Source organism: Chiloscyllium plagiosum, unplaced genomic scaffold (assembly GCF_037043375.1).
Source record: "Chiloscyllium plagiosum isolate Xiang-an unplaced genomic scaffold, Cpla_swu_hap1 HiC_scaffold_17, whole genome shotgun sequence".
NCBI lineage: Eukaryota > Metazoa > Chordata > Chondrichthyes > Orectolobiformes > Hemiscylliidae > Chiloscyllium > Chiloscyllium plagiosum.
The window spans coordinates 57,659,645-57,678,011 of record NW_028270155.1 but is presented as its reverse complement, the minus strand read 5'-3'; the positions used below and the strand labels follow the sequence as shown (position 1 = coordinate 57,678,011).

Genomic DNA, 18,367 nt, shown 5'->3' with positions numbered 1-18,367 from the left:
GACAGGTAGGACAGGTCATGAGGGCAGTGCTGAGCTGCAAGGTTGGAACTGGGATATGGTGGGGGGAGGGGAAATTAGGAAACTGGTGAGGTTCACATGGATGCCCTGGGATTGTAGGGTCCCGATGCAGAAGTTGAGGCGGTTAGGGAGTAGCGATGGAGCAGGTCCTTGGCAGAGTGGGAAGGGGAGTTGAAGTATTCTGCCACAGGGCGGTGGGGTTGGTTGGTGCAGGTGTTCCAGAGATGTTCTCTAAAATGTTCTGCAAGTAGGTGTCCTGTCTCCCCAATGTAGAGGAGACTGCATTGGGAGCAACGGATACAGTAAATGACATATGGAAGTGCAGGTGAACCTTTGATGGATGTGGAAGGCTCCTTTGGGGCCTTGGACTGAGAAAGGAGGTGTGGGCACAGGTTTTACAATTCCTGTGGTGGCAGGGGAAGGTGCCAAGAGGAAAGGATGAGTTGTTGGGGGTATGGACCTGACGAGGCAGTCACTGAGAGAACAGTCTTTATGGAAAGCGGATCGGGGTGGAGAGGGAGATATATCTTTGGCGATGGGGTCCTTTTGTAGGTCATGGAAATGGCAGAGGATAATGTGATGTATATGGAGGTTGGTGGAATGAAAGGTGAGGACCTGGGGGTTCTGTCCATGTTGCGGTTGGAGGGGTGGGGTTTAAGGGCAGAGGTATAGGAGGTGGATGAGATGCGCCTCAGGGCATCATCAACCATGTGAGAAGGGAAATTGTGGTCTTGAAAGAAGGAGGCCATCTGGTGTGTTCTGTGGTGGAACTGGTCCTCCTGGGAGCAGATGTGATGGAGATGGAGGAATTGGGAATAAGAGACAGCATTTTTACTGGAAGCAGGGTGGGAGGAAGTGTAATCCAGGTAGCTGTGGGAGTTGGTAGGTTTGTAGAAGAACTGGGGTAGGACAGTTGGTAGGTTTGTAGAAGATGTCAGTGTTGAGTCGGTCACCGTTGACAGAGATGGAGAGGTCCAGGAAGGGGACGGAGGTGTATGAGATGGTCCAGGTGAATTTAAGGTCAGGATGGAATGTGTTGGTGAAGTTGATGAACCGTTCAATCTCCTCGTGGGAGCATGAGGTGGCGGTGATGCAGTCATCAATGTAGCAGAGGAAAAATTGGAGAATGGTGCTATTGTAACTACAGAAGATAGACTTTTACACGTAGCCGACAAAGAGACAGGCATAGCTGGGGCCCATGCGGTTGCCCATGGCTACCCCTTTTGTCTGGAGGAAGTGGGAGGATTCGAAGGAGAAATTATTGAGGACCAATTCAGCCAAACGAATTAGTGTGTTACTGGAAGAGTACTGGTGGGAACGTCAAGAGAGAAAGAAACGGAGGCCTTGGAGGCCCTGGTCATGGCGGATGGAAGTGTATAGGGACTGGATGTCCACAGTGAAGATGAGGCATTGGGGGCCAGGGAAACAAAAGTCTTGGAGGGGCTGAAGGGCATTTGTGGTGTTCTGAACGTATGTGAGGAGTTCCTGGACTGGGGTAGGACAGTATCGAGGTATGTGGAGATGAATTCGGTGGGGCAGGAGCAGTATGAGACGATGGGTCGGCTGGGGTAGTCAGGCTTGTGGATCTTGGGTAGGAGGAAGAACCGGGCAGTGCAGGGTTCCCGAATTATGAGGTTGGAAGCTGTGGATGGGAGATCCCCTGAGGTGTTGTGTCCGGTCTGGGAGATGATGGGAGATGAGATCGTGGTCGAGGAGGAGGTGTCTTCAAGTTGGCAGAAGTGGGTACTGCAGATGCTGGAGATTAGAGTAAAGATTAGAGTCCTGCTGGAAAAGCACAGCAGGTCAGGCAGCATCTGAGGAGTTGGAAAGTTGACATTTCGGGCAAAAGCCCTTCATCACGAATGTTGGTGCCTGGCTTCAGCGGTGTAGAGGTCAGTGCCAAACTACCACTGCACCCCTCTTGTCTGCTGGTTTAATGGTGAGGTTGGGGTTGGAACAGAGAGAGTAGAGGGCTGTGCATTGTGAAGGTGAGAAGTTGGAGTGAGGGGTTGGACAGGTTGAGGCGGTCCTCCTCCATCGCCATTCCCTAACTACCCGATGCCTGGAGGAAGAACGCCTCGTCTTCCGCCTCGGGACCCTCCAACCCCAGAGCATCAATGTGGATTTCACCAGTTTCCTCATTCCCCCCCCCCCCCACCTTATCCCAGTACCAACCTTGCAGCTCAGTACCTCCCTAATGACCTGTCCTACCTACCCATTTTCCTTCCCACCTTTTGCTTCACCATCCCCTCCGACCTATCACCATTATCCCCACCTGTCACAGTCTCAGCAACCTTCCCCCAGCCCCACCCCCTCCCATTATCTGTCCACACCCGAGGCTCCCCACCTCATTCCTGATGAAGGTCTTTTGCCCGCAGCGTCGATTTTCCTGCTCCTCGGATGCTGCCTGACTTGCTGTGCTTTCCCAGCACCCCATTCTCGACATTAATTGTATAAGTCCTACCCTTGTTTATTGTACCAAAGTGCAATACCTTGCAGTTATTCAGGTTGAACTCCATCTGGTATTTTTCAGCCCATTGATCCATTTTATCAAGATTCCTATATAAATAACATTCAGCTCCTCTATTCTTAGTGCAAAAAGTACATAACCTCACATTTTCCCATTTGTGTTCCATCTCCCAGGTTTTTGCCCGCTTGCTCAATCTGTTTGTATCCCTCTGCAGATTGAGTCATCCTCACCATTTTCCTTCCCACTTATTTTTGTGTCATCTGCAAACCTAGCTCTAGTGCATTCACTTTGCTTAGCCAAGTCATTAAAATATATATATTATGTATATTTATTTATATATAATACAAATAATTTTGGGCCCCATATTGATCCTTGTAGCTTGATCACTAGTTACAGGTCTTCATTCTGAAAATGCCCCTCTTATTCCCAACTATGCCTTCTATTAGCTAACCAATCCTATTTTTATCCTAACATCATGGAATTGCCTTTAGTTTTCCAATCAACCTGTTCAGAGATGTTATCTCACACATCTAGAGCAGGTGGGTCTTGAACCTGGGCGACTTTATCCAGAGGTTGGGACATTACTAATGTGCCACAAGATTCCTCACTACCAGCTCTTACGTTATTAAGTAGCCTTACATGGAATCTTATCAGTTGGTTAAAAACCAACCCACCCTCTCCGTACTTCACTTCCCTCACTTTCTCATCCCTGTCACCCCCTCACCTGCCTCACCCACCCCATCTCACCCCCCATCCAGTGACCAATCCATTAACTCCATTATCCCTATGCTCTCTTATCCACACCTACCTAGCCTCCCCCCAACATTCTTACCGACACACCCTATTCCTAATCACCCACCATCTCCTTACCGACACCTCCTCTCATACCTAAGCACCTCACCATTCACCCATATACCCTCAGCCCACCCCCATCTCTCTCTCACCATCCACCTAGCACCCCTCTGCCAACCACTTAAAGTATTATTTGACAATGAAGTTGGAAAATACTCCACTTTGAGGTGAAGGTTTAGTTCGTTTCAGCATGCTATAAAGTGAGATATCAGTGCAAGAAGCAAACTATGGCAGATATATATTTCCAGCTGTTTAAGTTGAACCCAGAGAGAAACTTTCCATGATTCATTGTACTGCTCTGGTTTAGTGGATTTTAAAGAGTTGCAAAACGAATGGGGAGAGTAAAGAGATGGAATTATTGATTACTTCTGTTTGAATAGATTCAAGCTAAAAATGGTCTCTTGCTGCTTACTAATTTCTTATTTTTGATATGTATTTTTGAGATCAATTGGTATATTTATTTCAGAGTTGAAGCTGCAAAATCAGTTAGTAATAGCTTGAAAATAATATTAAATTAGGGAATTCTCTTTCTCCTGCAGTAAGTAGTTTTATTTAAACAGTGGGAAGAGGGAGCTGATTTTCCTCTTCTGGTTCATTACCTTATTGATCAGTATTTACGCTGTAAAAGAGTCAGGTAATAGCTGTAATTGAGCCATGTTTCAGTATAAAGTGTAGCATTTTTACTTTATTAGAAGCCGATGACCACTCTGTAGTGACAATCAGCCACTATTGTAAGGTATATTCACAAACAGGCCATAAAGAATCTTAATGTTTTTCTTATTTTTGTGTTTACTGTCTAAGATAAACTGAGGTGCTACCATAAATTGTGGCAAGGCATGGAGTAACAGCTAATGTCTGTTCTGAATCTACACAGGCTGGAAAGAGTAGAAATGTGACCAGTGTTCAGATGTCTATGTGGTATCTATGAAGAACTAAATGATGCTGACAGCTGTTTAAGTCACATATTAAAACAAAATTGCTTGTTAGTCAAGAACAAGAGAATAAATCTGGAAAAAAATTCAAAACATAATAGAAATTGAAAATAAGCACTTACTATTCTTGTCTATCAGGTTTTGATATTACATAATACTTTTTTTATAAGTTTGACGCATCATTTACATTAATTCACATACTTTGAAGGTAAGGCTTTCTAGGTACGATGCCAGAAATTATCCATTGTGCCAAAGTTGAATATGTGAATTGTACACTGAAAGCTATGTTTCATGAGCCAGTGAGTTATGTAAAGTTGAGCATGCAGAATAGTCAGCACAGTCTGCAGTTGGATATCTTTAAATGTATGTGTTTCAAGAAATTTACAAGGTCAGGCTGTGTACATGTTATCAGCTAGATTTTAAAATAGGAATCCAAGATGAATAGACCTGAAAAGGTTCAGTTTTATTTTTCAGTTTGTACTAATTTTGGAAATGTTTTCAGATTTTATTTCATTGCAACTTTCTGGCAAAAGCTGCACTAATGTCTCACTAACAATATCACTTGTGTGTTTTACTGTAATTCATCATTAAACCATAGGTTTAGTTGAAATTATTGACAACAAATATGAACACAGCTTTTGAGTTTCTTCCAAAAATGACAGATATGAGAACATCACTCTGTAAGAACTACTTCACAGCCAGTTGTTGGTTTCCCATCAGTGCAAGTGATTCTTCCCTCTAAGGAGGATATTTTAAGTATTTTATTTATGTTCATGCATTTATATTTAACTAAGGCACATCCTTTGATATAAAACTTAATAATGCTTTATTTTAGCGGCAGAAATACTTGAATAATTCGAAGATTACAAAACAAGTAAGGCTTTAGTTCAGTGTCCTAGATTGGGATAGGTTGAAACAAAATTGTTTCATAGTTCTTGGTGTTTTATTTTTGCTTCTTCTGATTTTCCAAACATCAAGCTCTTAGTTCAGGCTGGAAGGACGAACCAAGAAAAAGAAGTTTTGTATTGAAATGGCACTTTTCAGAGCCTTGGATGTCACAAAATGTTTTGCAGCCAATCAAATACTTTTTGAAACTTACTGTTCTAAATAGTGGGAAATTTCATAGCCAGTAATACACACCATATATATCCCCTTATGACAATTACTTTAATCAGTTCAATGTATCTTAGAGTCAGAAAAAGATTACAACACAAAAGGAAGACTATTTTTCTGTTCCATTTCCTTCAGGAGAGACTGCTAGACTCACTCCTTTGCCATTTCCCTGTAGTACTGCATTTCTTTTTCACCTTCTAGTACATATTAAATTATCTGAGATAAAGATTCATGATAAAACCTGAAATTATCTTGGTCTGCATGACTGTGCTATCAGTTGCATAAACTAACTTAGGGAGGCTTGCTGGTTGATATCAAATATTGGGCTTCTTTGAGAAATAGTCATTCCATGTTAAGAATATTTTGATATAATTTCAATCGTCATTCAACACCACTCCTCTTTGTTTGCTGTGCTATTATGAATCGATGCATTCCTTTGGATCAAAATTGCCTTGATGAGTAGTTTGCACATGAAGCTTTGGAAGTATTTTCTAGGCTCTCTTTGACAGGAGACCTGGGCGCAGCAGACCCTTATGAGTATCTACTCTGTGAGTAGATATTCTTCCCTGTCACAGTTGCCAAACCGCCATACCTCATTATGCTGAAGAGAAGGGCCCACCTCGGCCTGTGGGTTTCTGAAAATCTAGACACATACGTTAGATGAAAGGGAGCATAGTGTGTGATTGTTCTACTGTCAAGTTACAAATATTTCATTTTGATTTTGTTTTTAAAAGAATTAAATGTCCACAACCTAGCTTTCATGTCAGCTTTTCTTTTTATATTGATTTTTTTTTGGAATTGCAGTTTTTCTTTATTTTTCCTTGTGGGTTTTTAGTGCATTTAATGATGTGACTAATATCAGGGCCGACATGATTGATTCTTTTCGGTTTCCGAGCTGCAAAGGAAGTTTACTCCATCTAACACATCTTTTTCATATAATACACCTGAAATCTTTTAACTGATATATCTACCACAGATTGAACATAGATAACATGGGTAACCTGTTGTTGCTTCATTTTACTAATTCATTCTACTTTATGCCTAGGGGAGGGTAGTATTTCTAATCAAAACCAGCACTTGCCCTCTGTGAATGAATGTTATTGACATTTCAATTGACATTTAAAAATATAATTTAATTATTTCTGAAAGCTTGTTGATTTTCTAGTCCTAATCTTGGAATTATGTAAACATGGACATCCCTGTTGTTGAGCCTTTCCTCACTTGATTTTTCCACCCATCAATGAACTTTTGCCATCTTCGTAATGTAGATAGAAACATAGAATATAGACCAAGAGCAAGCTATTCAATCCTTTGAGCCTGTTCCACCATTCAGTGTAATCATGGCTGATCATCCAACTCAATATCCTATTCCTGCTTTCTCCCCTATGACGCCTTTAATCCTAAGAACTAATTTACATCTTTCTTGAAAGTCTTCAGTGTTTTGGCTTCAACAGTTTCCTGCAGCAGTGAATTCCACAGGCTCACTACTCTCTGGATGCAAAACATTTCTTCTCACCTCTGTCCTTATAACGTCTACCTCTTTATCTTTAGGCTGTGACCCCTGGTTCTGGAATCTTGTGACATACTCTGAGCTAAGACATAGAAATTGAATACATTAGTAAAGCTATGCTTGGGTGTCATTCAGTGTTAAGTGTACAGGACAAACATGAAACAGGGAAGAAAAGTTGTGGGGAGCAGTGCGGTTAAAGAATGAGCAAATCAGTTAGATACTCAATCCAGGAATTTCCTTCTGGGCAGGGGAAAATTAACTGGACACTTTGAGCTACAGACATTGCGCCTCCTGGAGCAGACTCTAACATCTCAACTTGGATCCATAGTTCCTTAAGCTGCAAACATCTAGCACAGATGTGCTTGCTGTGGAGCACCTCAATTTCCAACACCTCCCTCATGTTGCAGCAGCGTAACCATATCACACGTCCTGCCATTATACTTCTATTTAATTTAGTTAATTACATTGCTCTTGTATAATTGCTCCTATATTTGAAGAGTTGTCTGCTCTTTACTTAATAGAATTTTCATTCTTATTGGAATTCTTTAAAAAGGCCATTATCCAGCATTTTGTTGAGAAGCAAATTTTAAGAAAAAATAAGGGTAGTGACACAAAATAAAGTCCTTTTACTTTAAATATGAGAAAACCCACCAATCCTATTGACAAGACAGCTACTTTTCCTGAATTCATGTCATGTTGTCATTTGTGATATCACTCGCTACTTGTCTTACTGCAGGTAGACATCTCGATCTGCGATTATTTTTCATCTCCCTCGTGCCTCTCATTAACATACACCAGTTTGAGCCTTAGGAATAAAATAAACCTTAATCACTTACCTAGATGTTCATCAATTAGCCAGCTTCTTCTTCTGTAGAGATCAAAAATTAATTCCTGGAGGCTGAAAATATTTAGGTAAAAGACACCAAAGACCTCACTGTTCCTCTTCTGAACATAATGAAACACTCAAATGTGGAAATCTATTGTACACCAGTTAGCTACTTGCATTTACTCCAAATACAAAGGCCCATGAAGATCTTAAAAGGGATGCAGTTTCAGCTTGTTCTTAATCAAGCTATTGTTTCACTGGAATACTTGAAAACCCCTGCTGGCAACTATAGAATTTAAACTGTAGCTTTTTAGTGTAATGTTAACTACAACCTACAAACTAAGTTAGGTTTGTTTTAAAAAAAAACAATAATACAAGGGCTCAGTCCTAGTTTTTCTTCGCACTTTTCTCCATGGAAATCAGCTGTGTAATGTTAATAATTCTTTCTGTTTTCTTGCAGAGACACAATGGAAACTGTCACAGAATTATATAACAAAGTGGATGAAGGAATCCATGAGCTGGTTATGTTATCTAATAAATGCATTCAGGAACTAGAGTTTTTGAAAGAATTCAAAACACAAGAAAGAGAGTTTAAGGAGGTAAGAAATTAATGAATCAAATGAAAGAATAATGATCCACATGATATCAGTCAGTTCGCACACCAGTTTTGATATTTTGAAGACGAACTGACCAGGAGATGGCTTTTGCCATATGAAGGCATTATATGGTAAACATTAGGAACCAGAGTGAGCCATTCAACTCCATGACAAGATCCTGGTTGATCTGTATCCCATATGTTTTGCCTGACTTTTTTAAAAAATCATTCTTGGATGACGGTGTCGCTGACTGGACCAGCATTTACCGCCCATCCCCTAATTGCTCAGAGGGCAGTTAAGAGTCAACCACATTACTGTGGGTAACGAATGGCAGTTTCCTTCCCTGAAGAACATAAGTGAACCAGATGGGCAGCTGTGCTACATATCCTTAACAAAACCCTATCTCCCTTGGCCTTAAACTCCAATTGTACTGTTAAAGATAACTTTTGGGTGAAGAGAATTTCAGATTCATATCATAGTTTATGTGGGTAAAGTGCATACAGTTTCAATTCTGTATATGTATATCCATTTATATATATTTGGATCTTTAGAAAGCATTTGATGAAGTGCCACAACGCAGGTTGGTTAGCAAATTAGAAATGTTGGGGATTGATAGATCCTTGGATTAGATGTTGGCTAAAAAACAGGAAACAGGGTAGGTGTGTTGAGGGTATCTCTCAGATTGGAGAAAAGTTCAAAATGTTGTTACCTGGAGGTTGGTGTTGGGACCCTTGTCTTTTCTGATTTATATAAATGTTGATGTTGAGGGCAAATTTTCTAAATTTGCAGGTGATTCTAAGCTAGCTAGAATTGTGGATATTGAGGATGATGCTGAGTAACTTCAGAGGGGCATGGTCAAATGGGCAGACCCCTGGTTGTTGAATTTCAGTGTAGAGACATAGGAAGTAGAAGAAACATAGAGACAATAATGAGGCTCAGTGGTCCAATTTTGAGGGGATTACAGGAGCAGAGGAACATTGGGTTCAAGTGCATAATCCACTGAAGGTGCTTTGAAGTGCCGCTTTGCCAACCAGAAATTCAGTTTCTCTCATACTCCTTCAGGGGTATTACACACATTACACACATTACACACACACACACACTCACACACACAGGAACTCATATAGGTTCCTTCTTTCCACTTTATTGCTCTTTTAGAGATGAAATCTGTTTGGAGGAGCAAGATCAGAATGGAAGGAACCTGTGATTGGAGAAATCATTCTGGTTGCTTTTACCCATGAAAGGAATTAGCCAAATGGAACAGGCCCAGGAGAGGCCTCACTCAGCTTAAACAAGGTCTTTTGGGAGTTGACCAAACTTCAGCTGATCATGAGGAGAGGCTATGATCTAATGGTATTATCACTAAACTATTAATCCAAAGACCTGGGTAGTGTTTTGGATCCCTGGATTTAAATCTCACCATGGAAAATGGTGGAATTTGAAATCAGTAATTAGAAAACAAAAATCTGGAGTCAAATGATGACTGTGAAACCAATGTCAATTGTCAGAAGATCCATCTGGATTCGAATGTCCTTTAGGGAAGGTAACTACAACCTTACCTGGTCTGGTCTAGCCTACACATGACTCCAGATCCACAACAATGTCGTTGACCCTTAACTGCCCTCTGGGAGGTAGTAAATGTTGGCTTAGCTAGTGACACTGACATCTTCTGACTGAATAAGTAAAAATGTGGATTTGTGTGGTGGCATGGAGGAAACTGGCAACCCTGGCATAATTCCTGCTGTGCTGTTTTAATTTTTGCCTTTGTGACTCAAGTGAAGGCATTATTTGATTTCGCTGCTCCTTTAGGCACATACGTATAGTTGAGCTTGAAAGTTGTCCTTTGAGTATGTCAACTCATATAATCAATTCATTTTTGCCTTCAATCAGAAACTGTTTTGTCAGCAATCAACTGTTTCTCTCATGGTCCCTTGGGCTGTAACTTAAAATCCAATGATCTTCACCCTGAGCTTTGATTTGTTGTTTTTAATGATCATACTTCGCATTCTGAATTTTAAGTTGTTCACGATTGTTCATTAACGCTAAGATGTGTGTCAAATATTTTAAAAAGCTGATTTTTTTTTAACAGATTAAATGTTCTGTGCTGGACCTGAGTTTTCGATGGGTGCAGGGGGTGAATGTCAACAGTTAACTCTATAGCTGTCAACTGAGTATGTGGGTATGGAGGTTGAGAGATTTACTTATTAAAAATTAATGGGAACATCTTATTTATAGATTCCATGCTTTCCTGGTAATTGTGCTATATTTTTCTAAAGAAGAAAACCCTAAAAAAAAACAATGCTACTACATTATTACTGCATCATTTCATGAAAATAAGTTCGTGAGAATTAAAGATGTAGCTTCTGAAAATCAAGGTGTAGTCACTGGGAAAATATCACAAGGGTCCCAAGAAAACAACTAAAACATTTTGACCATTGTCCAAAAATATTCTTCCATTTTGGTATCCCATTGATTTCTAAATAATTCCAAGACATTTGCTTGCATCACTCCAAGCCTGAGTCCTCTGTAAGATAATTTAAAGCCAAAGTTATTGGTCTTGAGTGTATTTGCCCTTGTCAAACATACATCTTTAATACCTTATAAAGACCATTCTGTTTTTCCAAAGAAAACTCTGAAGAACCTGAAACTGTCAGTACCCACCCATATGTTTAAATTTACTACAGTTTCAGCTGAAAAGAATCTAATTTTCAAATTTATCATAAGATATAAATATTCAGTTTGATAAATTGAACTTGATTTCAGCTTGTGTTGATCTGCTGACAAATTGAAGGCCAAGATTGATAATTTATTGCCAAACTTCCATATTTACCATGTTTATTAAATATACATGAGTTTGTTTACAAATATGAACAAGGCTTCTATATGTGCAGCTTCTTTTGTGATATTGATATCTTTTTCAGGTGAGTAATTGGATAGAGGAAGTTGGAGAAAAGCAACTGGAGAGATGTAACGAGTTAGAGGATTCACTGGATTCATTGCTAAGGACACAGGGAGAGTTCAAGAGCTTTTGCAATGTTGCTTATGTACGTATAAATTACTTTGGTTGACCAAATAAAATATTTTGACTCCTGTCCTAAAGCGTTTTTCCATTTTGGTATCCCATTGATTCCTAACTAATTCCAAGACACTTGCCTGCACCCCTCAAGTCTGAGTCCTCTGTAAGATAACTTAAAGCTGAATTTACAACTGAAGAATTGTTTGTCTTATACATTTTAGTGGCAATTAAGATTACGTTTGAAATTAATCAACTTGTCCTTTGGGGACTGATGTACTAGATAAATCTGATTGTTTTGCTGCATAAGTGTCCTTTGTGTTGAAGCTGCTCCTTTAACAAGGTTGTGTTGTCCTTGATTTTTTACAGAAGTGTTTTGCAACACAGGTTCCGAAATCTCTGGTTTGATCTATTTGAGGAAGCTTTTAAGTTTAAAAAATATACTTGTACAATGAAAGGGGAATGGCCAGTTCTCCCAACTCAGCTTTTCTTTGGTTTGGTTTGGTTTAGTTTTAGCAGTCTGGCTGTTCAGAGCAAGCAGCCAGTCAGTTTTGAGGCTGCTGATCAAAGAAATAGCTACATGGAAAAAAGGTGTTCCATGCTGAATCTCTCTGCCATCTCTTCTGTAGGACCTGTGTTTGATTTTTCCTTTTTTTGTCCAGGAGTGTTTATGGGGATTGTTGCAAGTAGTTGGAACATGCTGCCTCACTCCTAGAATATCCACTTTACACTTATTTAAAACAGCTAGAAAAGTTAGGGTCCAGGTTCCTTTCTTGAAATGTTTTGAGGGGGGACTGACTTGGTCCATAACATCTAGAATATTAGAACCTAAGAAATAGAAACAGGAGTAGGTTTCAGTCTCTTGAGCCCGCTCTACCATTTCATATGATCATGGCTAATCTTATCTCAGCCACCCTCACCTCCCCCTTCCTGCCACCTCCCCATAACCATTTAACCTGTTACTTACTAAAGATCTGTTTATCTCCTCAAATTTATTCTGTGTCCCAGCATCCAGTACATGTGGGGTAGTGAATTCCACAGATTCATGACCTTTTGAGAGAAGTAATTCCTCCTTGTCTCTGTTTTAAGTCTGATACCCCTGAGCCTAAAACTATGATCTTTGTTCTAGATTGCCTGACATGGGGAGACATCCGCTCTGCATCCTTGTAAATCCTCTTTAGCATCTTCTTATATATCTTAATTAAATCTCCTCCTGTTCTTCTAAATTCTAGTAAGTATTGACCTCATACTCTCTACATAAGACAAACCTTTCATCTATGGAGTTCAATCTAGTGACTGAACTGCCTCCAGTGCAGCTACATCCTTCCTCAAGGGCACCAAAACTGTACATAGTTCTGAAAATGCGGTCTCACTAAAGCCGTGTAAATTGCAACAACATTTTGTACTTTTATACTTTATTCCTTTAGCATAAATGCCAAAGTCCCATTTATCCTCCATACTACCTCCTGTACCTGCATACTAGTTTTCTACAGTACATGCACAAGGATACCCAGATCCCTTTCATCAAAGGATTTTGAAGATTCTCTCCATTTAGAAAATAGGTTGCCTGTCTGTTCATCCATGCAAAATGGACAACTACACACTTATCCACATTAATCTCAATCTGCCAAATTTTGGCCCAGTCACCTAAACTATCCATATTGTAAACACCTATTTTAGTGTCACCTGCAACTTTGGCTATAGTACGTTCTATTCCTGTATCCAAGTCTTAATATAGATTGTAGCTAATTAGAGCTGGAGGAGTGAACCCTGTGGTACTCAACTAGTTATAGTTTACAAAACAGATAAAGACATTTTTCTCCAACTCTCTCTTTCTGTTGGTTAGTCAATCCTCTATCCATGCTAATATATTACCTCTACTACCATATGATCTTACCTTGTGTATTAACCTTTTGTGTGGCACCTTATCAAATGCATTTTGGAAGTCTAAATATACTTCATCTACAGGATCTCCATTATCCAAATTGCCTGTTACATTTTCGAACAATACTAGCAAATTAGTTCAACATGATTTACCTTCATAGAACCATGTTGGCTCTGATGGATTGTGATTTGATTTTCCAAATATTCCTTACCACTTCCTTAAAAGATTCCAACAATTTACCAACAACCAAGTATAAACCTCACTGGACTTCTGATTTGCGAGTGTGTTGCTGGAAAAGCAAGGCAGGTCAGGCAGCGTCCAAGGAGCAGGAAAATCGATGTTTCAGGTCAGAGTCCGTCATCAGGACTTTTGATTTGCGTATTTACAGAGTCTTAAAGCAGGCAGGTGTTTCATCCACTAAGATAGTCTGCTTCTAAAATGTCAGCACTAAGCGGCTTCCTGCCCATAATCTCATTTAGACATTTTGGGAAGTTAAATAAACTCCATGGAGATTTTTCACAGTATTTCAATAAGGCTTCATCGAGGATGTTGTATTCAATTTTTGTTTTCTCTCACTGTGTGTTAAAGACAACGAGAAAAAATTCAAAGTCTATTAAAATGATCCATAACTAAAATTTTCAATTTTGCAATCACTAAGTGAACTAGCTCCTCTTACTTTTGAAAAAGTTTAGACTAGGCATTTAAAATTACAAGAAGTTGTGGATTACCTTAACAGAAAGATTTCTTGGTCTAAATGGGTTAGAGAAAATGAAGGGATCAGGTGTTTAAATTGGTGCATTCATTGGTCAGTTAGGAGCATAGCGCATACTCAGACTATACATTCCAAATTCAGCTTCCGCCTGGTACTGATCTGCTTCTGTAATCCAGTTTAGTGCAACAGAGCTGCCACAATGTCTCCATTCATGCCTGTTCAAATTTTAGTCCAGTCCTGATTATGTCTTCGGAATCAGGCATATATAAAGAACGATCTTGCGAAGTTCAGGTTGACATCCCCATCTCATGCTCAGGAAAAGAAGTTAAAAGTGATGTTGGATCCTGCCGATTTGGCATAATTAAAAATGCTTCCACCTCCACCTTCCCTGCCAAATTTCAACCAGTTGGATAAAGACTTGCAGATCTCTTTATCAAAATTAATCGTGGAACAGATGTTAGCTGTCAGCACCATTGTTTCTAGGAGCTGAAATATACCTCAGATTTCTGATAGATAGTTTCACTGAAGAGTTAAGAATTTTAAAGTCACCTTCGCATCAGTGAATTGAATTCATTGTACATTGTAAAAGTTCAAAGTATTTTGTTGGTAAAGTGAGGGTTGTTTCAAGATTGTCAAAAAAAAAGTGTAAGCCAGGCTCTGCTTCATATCTAATACATTATGAGCCTGTTATTTGATCCTTGCCAGTCGACATGTATGGAAGTCACCTGTATGTTTAGGTTTGTTAACTGTACAATATACTATTTTGCAACCATATAGATAAATTTAATTTAATTTTTTTGACATGTTGGTATATTAAGTTGTTCATTTTGCTTTTTTTTTAGCTCCCTATACTAAGTTCTCCAAGTTCATATATCTTACATTCCTGAGCTGCTATCTTTGAACTGAACAGTCAACCAGTTAGTTTTTAGTTGTATAATCCAGTTTTCTACTTTCCCTCTGTTCCCTCCAGATCTCCCAAATTTTGAGGGTGCAACTTTCTTAATTTAAGAATGCCTTTTAATTGCTTTAATTGTCCCTCTTCATTTGGGTGCTTTAGGATATTGCTGTTATCATCTTTAAACAACTTGAACAGTGATTTGCACTTAGATTTCTTGGCAAGGAAATGTAAATGGTAAATATCTGTTAATTTACACTCCTGTGTAAAACGGTAATTGCTGTTAATACAACTTGATTTTGAAAAGAGCTGGCGAATCAAAATTCTTAAAATACGTATGTTAATGTTAAAGGAGTTTAATTGCTCAGTAGCAGCAAATCAATGTTTCACAGCAATGAGATTGAATTCGATTCTTCTTGAGTCAAAGACGTTGCACTGTAATTGGAAAATGGAGAGGGCTGACATGTTTGGGTCAGAGAATTGATCAAGAAATTCACAACTGACCAGTTATTTTGAATAACTGAAGCTAGTATTTTTGCTATTGCCAGACTTCAATGTAAAATAATTAGTCATTTTATAATTAAGAATTGCCCAACTGTCATTGTCTACTGCAATGACCTCCTAAGCCTACAAGTCAAATTTTCAGAAGAACCACAGAAATTATTGAGGTGAAGGCTTTGCCCACCAGCTTGTTTTAAGTCAACTTTTGTGTGGACTGCTTTTCTATGCATTAATTTATTTTTTAAAGTTAGAGTCAATGGAATGAAGAAGTCCAATTAAAATTAAAGTGCTAATTAGCTAAAGTTAGAAGGACATTTTAGAAGAAAATGTATAGTTTAACCTTTGTGGTTAAAAATGTAATTATTTGATACTTGTACCTTGTTAAAAAATTTATTGGATTGATTGTTTTAGCCTTTTCATTGCTTTCTGACATTATCTGGAGTATCATATTGAAATTGGATCTCCAAGTAGCTGGACAGTCTTTAGGGCATGGCATGGTGTTTTTTTTTAAATTATAATTTCTGAGAAATAATGCAGCTTTTCTTAAAAACACTTAAGGCACATTCTTTTAAAATTAATGTTCTTTTTCAATGTTAATACCTTTAACCATTATTGATTTATTTTATTCCAACTATATTGAACATATGTGCTTCAGTGTCATTTTGCATAGAGCGGTATTACATTGGCCTGAAGTTATGGTTCAGTGTTATAATAAAGTAAAATACATCTCCCAATACTATATTGAAGACTACATTAACATTGACTTTTAACCATGGAATTGTTCAGGTCATATGAAACGATGTTGATATGTTGTTTATGAAGTGTGCTAACTGTTAAGTTAGGAAATGACAGCAGCGAAATAATTAAATGATCTGTTTTACTTTTTCCAAGACAAGACTTCTCTAGAAAAATATTATGTTTTTGGTAAGTTTTGAAAAGATATCCTATTTCATTATAGGAGTATTGCAGGAAAGGCAAAGAACTTTTGAAGAGGCTAGGTCAGTGGCAAGACTTCAGATCACCAGCATTGCATGTTTTTGAAGAAAAGTTGCAGGCACACAGAAAACAGTATGATGAATTTCTAAAGAACCTGGATGAATGCAGACTAAAGATTGACAAGACTTTAAAATTGCACAAATTCTTTGACAAGGTAAGTGGAATGATAAATAATTTGTTTTAAAGTTATTGCAAAGAAGGATTTAAGAAATGAACTGAAGTGCTCATTGCTTAGTGTGGCTTCAGCAAATTATTTGATAAACGTTTGCAATAACATGTACATTTATTCTGTTACATCTTCCAGCACAAACACTAAATTATGATATAAGAAAGAAAAGTTGAAGAAGGTCATTTGCCCCTATTTAAGCCCGCTTTTTTTTTTGAAAACTTTGGCTTACATACATTTGCTTTTCCAGCTGGTTACTGTATTCACAGTTAATTTTGAATGATTGTGTACAGGGAAACCCAGGTTCCTCTGGGTATCAACACTTACTCAGTATTTAAAAATATATTCTGTTTTTCTATTTTTTTGTCCCACTTCACATTTCTGCAAATTATTCCATTTGTGTATTTCTTACAAATGTTTGTCTCATCTTGTAGCATCTTTGCATCTCCTTCACTGCTTGCTTTCTATCTTAGCTATATTGTCAGTAACTCTGCATGTAGGAGTATTACATTTGATTCCTTCATCTTAAATCATTGATATGTAATATAAGTAGTGAGATTGTGGTACAGATTGTGGCCTGACATCCTGAAAATTACTAGTTTATTTCCCATCTTTATGTCCCATCTGTTAAACAATCCTCAATACATGCCATTTTATTTCACCTTATTCACAAATCCTCTTTTTAGTAACCTCTGAAATAACCTGTCTTAAGACCATATGGCATAGGAGTGGAGTTAGGCCATTCAGCCCATCAAGTCTGCTCCACCACTCTATCATAGTTGATACTTTTCTCAACCCCATTCTTCTGCTTTCTCCTGTAACCCATGATCCTCTTGATACTCAAGAACCTATCTATCTCAGTCTTAAATATACTCAATGACCTGACCTCCACAGCCTTCTGTGGCAATGAATTCCATAGATTCATCACTCTCTGACTGAAGATGTTCCTGCTTATCTCCATTCTAAAACGTCTTTCCATTACTCTAAGGTGTGACCTTGGGTCCTAGTCTCTCCCACCAATAGACGCATATTGCCAACATCTACTCTGTCCAGGCCTCTCAATATTTTGTAGGTTTCAATTAGATCCTCCCTCATCCTTCTAAACTTGAGCGAGTATAGACCCAGAATCTTCAAACATTCCTCGAATGTTGAGCTTTTCATTCCTGGAGAAAGTGAGGACTGCAGATGCTGGAGATCAGAGCTGAAAATGTGTTGCTGGAAAAGCACAGCAGGTCAGGCAGCATCCAAGGAGCAGGAGAATCGACATTTCTTCCTACTAAAGTCCATGGCCTCACACTTTCCCACATTGTCCTCCATCTTCCACTTCTTTGCTCACTCTCCTAACCTGTCCAAATCTTTCTGCAGCTTCCCCTCCTCCTATGCTACCTTTGTATCATCTGCAAACTTAGCCAGAATGCCCTCAGTTCCTTCATCTAAATTGTTAATGTATAAAGTGAAAAGTTGTGGTCACAACATTGAGCCTTGCGGTCACTTGTCATTGGCTACCATCCTGAGAAGGACCCTTTTATCCTCACTCTCCCAGACAGCCAAGCTTTTATCCATGTTAGCACCTTTCCTCTAACTCCATAGGACCTTATCTTACTCAGTAGCCTCCTATGCGGCTCCTTGTCAAAGGCCGTCTTGAAGTCCAGGTAGATAACATCCTTTGGCTCTCCTCGGTCAAACTTGCTCAGTACTTCCTCAAAGAATTCCAGCAGATTTGTCAGGCATGACCTTCCCTTGATGAAACCATGCTGACTTTGCCCTATTTTGCCATACATTCTCAAGTATTCAGAAATCTCTTCCTTCAAAATGGATTCCAGGAGGTTACCCGTGACCCAGGCTAGGCTAATCAGTCTGTAATTTTCCATCTTTTGCCTTA

The 18,367-nt window shown here is 38.9% G+C and overlaps 1 protein-coding gene across 5 annotated transcripts in view; it reads left to right on the top strand.

The window, feature by feature from the left end:
* Nucleotides 1–18,367, top strand: part of plekhg4 (pleckstrin homology and RhoGEF domain containing G4) — a 223,245-nt gene that overhangs the window by 146,431 nt on the left and 58,447 nt on the right. For all 5 annotated transcript variants that reach the window (XR_015759974.1, XM_087995955.1, XM_043707122.2 and 2 more), the window contains exons 11-13: nt 8,182–8,320; nt 11,239–11,361; nt 16,282–16,473. Coding sequence is in view for 4 of the 5 variants with exons in the window: in XM_087995955.1 (XP_087852081.1) it covers nt 8,182–8,320; nt 11,239–11,361; nt 16,282–16,473 (454 nt within the window). In the remaining variant the exon portion in view is untranslated. The remainder of the gene's footprint in view (nt 1–8,181; nt 8,321–11,238; nt 11,362–16,281; nt 16,474–18,367) is intronic.